At 35.0% G+C, this 5745-nt stretch overlaps 1 protein-coding gene across 1 annotated transcript in view; it reads right to left on the minus strand.

Moving 5' to 3' along the window:
• Positions 1–4024: 4024 nt before the first annotated feature.
• Positions 4025–5745, minus strand: part of LOC102865650 (ephrin type-A receptor 5-like) — a gene marked incomplete at its 3' end in the record, with an annotated part of 20811 nt that continues 19090 nt past the window's right edge. Inside the window, exon 2 of the mRNA XM_006900761.1 lies at positions 4025–4688. Coding sequence (XP_006900823.1) covers positions 4025–4688 — 664 coding nt within the window. The remainder of the gene's footprint in view (positions 4689–5745) is intronic.

Raw genomic sequence — 5745 nt, forward strand, 5'->3', positions numbered from 1 at the left:
GATACAATCATATAGTACAGAAATAAAATATTTTTTATAAAGTCATTCAATCTATGTGAAAATAGTTCAGCAACCCATGCTTATAAAGAAAATAAAGAGAAGTAAATGATTTAAAGAGACAATTACTTTGTCAAGAACTAGAAATAAGTGGTGCTTACAAAAGAGTAGAAAAACAATTAAATCTTTTGTGAAGGACTAGAACTGAGTAGTCCTTACAAAGGAGTGAAAAACCATTTCTGGATTACCACAACATGTAATGTGCTTGTTGGTAGGTCCCAAGCAATCTATTTCCCACACATAGCCGTCTCACATGATAGAGTAGAAAACTTCAGTAAGATTTTAAAGGCTGCACTATTTATTGAGTAAATCCACCTAGATTTTCTTCTGTATAGTGACTATGCAGGTTCAAACCACCAACCTTAAATACAGTCAAGAATCTAAGTATCAAGTAAATTTTGTTGTTGTTATGTGCCGTCAAGTTGCTGTGACTCATAGCGACCCTATGTACAATAGTTCTGAAGCCTGTCTTGTCTTGATCCAGTCTCACTGACTCCAATACATCCACCCCTATTGCCCTAGTTACTGTACCAATCCATCCCATCTGTGGTCTTATGCTCCTGCACTGTCTCTCAATCCTTCTGATCATGACGTTCTTCTACAAGGATTGGTCCCTCTTGGCCACATGCCCAAAGTATTTGAGACAGAGCTTCAAAATCCTAGTTTCCAAGGAGAAACTTGGTTTCACCCTCTCCAAGACAGACTTATTTGTTTCCTTGGTGGTCCATGGTACAACTCAAAGGCAACACTTTTTCTTCAGTCATCCTTAGCTCATTGATGCCAAGCAAGTAATTAAAAGGACCATGGGCCAGATTAGATGTACCTCAGTCTATAGACTGACATTGCTGCTTCTCAGTACCCTGGAAAGGATCCTGACAGAAAATTTACCTAATGCAATTCACCTTTTGATTTTCTGACTGCTGGTGCCAAGACCGGAACTTAGCAAGCTGGAACTGTTAACAACTTCAATCTCTACTCTGTCATTATGATACTGCAATTGGTCCAGTGGTGGGAATCTTTATCTTCTTGAGGTTGAGCTTCAATACATTTGAAGACCACAGCAAGTGCTTCAGGTTCTCAGTTTCAGCAAGCATGGTTGTGTTATCTGCATAATGTAGGTTGTTGATGAGTCTTCCTCCAATCCTGATACCACATTCCTGCTTCTCAAATGATCTGTTCTGCATATAGATTGAAAAGGTATAGAGATAGGACACATCCCTGGTGTGCACCCTTCCTGAGTTTGAACCATTCAATGTTTCCCTGCTCCGTTCTGAGGACTGCTTCTTTGTCAAAGTATAGGTTTCACATAAGCACTATCAAGTGTTCTGGGATTCCCATTATCCTCAGGGTTAACTACAGTTTGTTGTGTTCAAGGAGTATGATATCATAAAATATAGATTCCCACCTAAAGATTAGAGACATCATATTAAGGTAACAGTGGTATTTTATTTCATATATATATATATATATATATATATATATATATATATATATACACTTTTAAAAGTTGACTTTTATAAATATATATTATGCATAATATTGGAAAATTTAAAAATTATTAAAGAAAACCACCACACATCATATCTCTTTCTCATCAAGGCAGAATCAACACAAAATTGCACTGGAGGTTATTTCCCATTTTCCTCCTGCAGAGCTGCTGGAGGATACAAACTTCCAGAGAGGCACCATCTTTACATTAACAGAAGAACTCCCCGTGAACTGCGTCACCAGAGCTACTCAGCAGGAAAACCATCAAAAAGATGGGTTAACACAATAGACACAAAAAATTGACTCAAACATAGAAATTATCATCATGATCCCAAAAACTAAGAAGTATTTCTTTCTGTTCAATGTAAATCTTCCTTAAGTCAGGGCTGATTTAACAAAACTTATATTTTAATGCTTCATAAATATCTATTATGCTTCAGTTCTCCCAAGCACACCTATGCCTTCTTACTCATTCAAGGAGGTCATCAATCTGTCAAGTTATTTATAATATAAACACTTTTAAATATCTCCTAATGCAACCACATATCACTTGTACACTGCAGACCATGAGAAGATATTGTCCATATAAATTATATTGTGTATGGCATCCCCTGGGAAATGTAGCCCACAGCTTGCATGACCTTGCATTCTACTATAAGAATGAAATAGATGGATTAAGATTGAATCCACCATGGTAATAATTTCTACAATGCAGCCTCTCTAGTTTAACCACTGTCACTCAATTGGATCTCTACCATTTAGTTATTGAGAGTAGAAGGTGAAAAGACATGCTAAGAGCTTACACACACACACACACACACACACACACACACAAACCATTTGCAGAACACTATTTCCAAAAGATATTTTCAGGATGAGCACTAGTAGAATGTTTCAAGTCTGGTCAAAATAAAATAATTTTCTATCAATGCAAACATATAAGCCAGTTGAGCACATTGCTTTGTGACACTAGCAGTTAAAATACTGAAGAAATCAGTAAAATTTTGTTCTAAAGCACATTAGGGATTTAAAAAAAAATCAGAGAACTTATATTTAGCTCCTGCTTCAGATTCTATTTTGTATTCTTATTGTAAAAGAAGTTGATGCAAAAAGAAAAAAAGTTTTAACATTTGGATTTTTCTTTAAGTTCATTTCTAAACAAAGCACAATTCAAACCTCTGATATACACAGGAGCATTTCCAAAATTTCAATTTAAGAAGCATTCATATATATTAATAAAACGACTTCTATTTGTTCATAGGTTACATGCAATATTAAGCTGCAGATGGTGTTATCAAGTTTAGAAAATATGAACTAATGCTGAAGAAAAACAAAGTTATCATGCAATGGACTTTAGGAGAGAAATAATTCGGCAAATCTACTATGAATTATGGTTAATTTCTCTAGTTATTCCCCCTGCACACACAGGATCTAAGCTTCAACAAATTTCAGCAAGTTTTATTTAGCCCATAAAGTGTTTTTACTAAAACAAACCAAAAAATAATCTGAAGCTACCAGATGAACTAAAAGAATTCTCAGCAGTTGACTTCCTCTTCAAATAATACACATTACTTCCATTATCATTTAACACATGTACATTAGAGTGAAAACAAGTTCAAGTCCACAATGATAAAAAATATTTTAAGAAAATAATTTTTTCTTTAAATGTACGTTGTTCTTCACATTGACAGAAAATATAGAAAAACACTGATAAAATGAAAGTTTAAAAGGGCAACTCACAACACTGCAAAAATGTAAGTATTTACAAATGAAGAGGAAAGCATGCATGATCAAGTTTCAGGCCAAAAAGAAAAATTAAAGCAGAAAAAAAATGTCCAATAGCAAATTGCTTTGAAATGACCTTTCTGTATTGGCTCTATCTCCAAACAGTTTGGTGTTTCCTTTTTCACTAAAGCAATATTTATTACATATCTAAAACTAGCCAATAAATTTAAAAAATTTGTATATAATAGCAATCATATAAAAACAACTCAGTAAACTCTGTTCCTTCAGTTTATAAATGTTTTATACATTTATATGGCTGAATTTGCATCTGAAGAACTGTTAAAATGTAGATAAGAACAAGCAAAAATAAACCCAAATTTTGCATTAGATTTTTATATAGTAAGAACAAAAAAATAACTTCATGGATAGAATATATCAACATTCTTGCCAAGAAAGCAGTCATAAATCGAAAGTTTTGATATGGATTTTGCAAAACTAAATTTTGCGAAGAAACTAAATATAAAATATTACACTGAAGTAAGATACTATCTGAGTATTAATTATGTATACACATTTCACCAGTCCGTTACATTTTTTCCTATTGGCAGACATTTTAAAATTCTTAGAAGAGGAAAATCAAACTTGAAGATAAAATATCTACACAAAAAAAGTCAAAGAAAAGTTAACTTACTGATAATCATTCAAAGAAATAACAATGATCCAACTGAACCAGAGTGTTAGCCAGCAGTCTTACCTTGACAGGTGCCATTTTTCTCTTCATACCCTGCTTTGCACATGCATTTCCCAATGGGCACCAGCCACTCCCCTTCAGCACTGCAATGCATTTTAGGTGGTTCATCTGTTACAGAATGGTTGACACAGGAACCTGACACTTCAAGTAACTGTGAAGAATCAGCTCCAGTGATGGTATCAGGGAAGATTGCCAGGTGTCTTACCACAGAAGGGCATTTTTTATAGTACACACGAACAGAAACCAGAGCAATACAAGCACCTACATCTTGAAATGCAAGATAAAATCCTTTCTTGCTTAAGGGTCCTACATCTCTGATTTCTGTATTCAGTTTCATGACCCGGTCACCAAGATCGAGTTCTGTAAAGCTCTCATCAGCAGCAATGGTATCAATCTTGATGTATTGATTTTCCTTGATGTTTCTGCCATTTTCATCATTTGACTCAAAATAATACATGTTGAAAGTTTCCTTACAGGTCCCCAGTCCTCCTGGAAGGCTGTTGCAATCCCGTAGAGTAAACTTGAGCTCTATGAAGATTCTGGAAGCACCTTCATTGGATATCCAACTAGTTAAGAGCCAGTTATTCTGATTCTGTTCCATAACTTTGCATACTTGGTATGTGTGAATGGGAGCATAATTTTCATCAACTTCACCAATCTCTTCCCACTGCAGAATATAAAACAAAAAGACAAAAACTTAAAAAAAAATAGAAAATGACCAGAATAAAGTTGCAAAAATAATCAGATATAACACAGAAAAAGAAAGTTCTACAGTCATGATAACTAATAATAGAAGGAAACATGTAGAGAGAATCACAAAAAATCTTTGATCTTTATTTTAAATAAAGAAATTATTCATGTTTCAAATTTCTCCTAAGTAACTAAAATGAAAAAAGACATATGAAATCTGCTGTTAGGGACCTCTCCAAAGTACTGAAGAGCAATGGTGTCACTCTGGAGACTAAGGTGCATCTGATATAGGCCATGGTCTTCGCAATCACTTGTTATGCATCAGAGAGTTGAACAAAGACCAAGAAGGATAGAAGGAGAATTGATGCCTTTGAGCTGTGGTTCTGGAGAAAAGTGTTGGATGTACCATGGATTGCCAAGAAAACAAACAGATGCATCCTAGAGAGGGTTAAACTGGGCTGTTCCTTGGAGGCAAGGATTCTGGGGCTTCGTCTGACATACTTTAGACATGTTGTAAGGAGAGACAGGTCTTTAGAGAGGGACATCATGCTGGGTAGAGTAAAGGGACATCATGCTGGGTAGAGTAGAGGGACAGCACAGGACAGGAAGACCCTCTATGAGGTGGATTGATTCAGTGACTGGGGTAATCGGGATGGGTGTATCAGAGACTGTGCGACTGGCACAGGACACGGTTTAGGGCTGTTGTACATAGGGTCACTATGAATTGAAAGTGACCCGATGGTACATAACAACAAAAACAAACTAAAATTAAAACATGGTAATGGTATGCACTAGGAAAATAATTAAACTATTTCACAGTAAAAATAAAAATAAAATAAATGCGAGTGAGGAGAAGCAGAAAGGTATTTGAAAATAAGTTAAACTTTAAAATTAAATAACATTAATTTTAAAAGCATTTTAAAAGAAAAAATATAAACTAGGTGAAGAAATTAAAAGTTGCATTGCCATGGGAAAGTCTGCTGTTAGGGACCTCTCCAAAGTACTGAAGAGCAATGGTGTCTCTCTGGAGACTA

The sequence above is a fragment of the Elephantulus edwardii genome, unplaced genomic scaffold, assembly GCF_000299155.1.
Source record: "Elephantulus edwardii isolate Elephantulus edwardi_28Jun2011 unplaced genomic scaffold, EleEdw1.0 scaffold00295, whole genome shotgun sequence".
Lineage (NCBI taxonomy): Eukaryota > Metazoa > Chordata > Mammalia > Macroscelidea > Macroscelididae > Elephantulus > Elephantulus edwardii.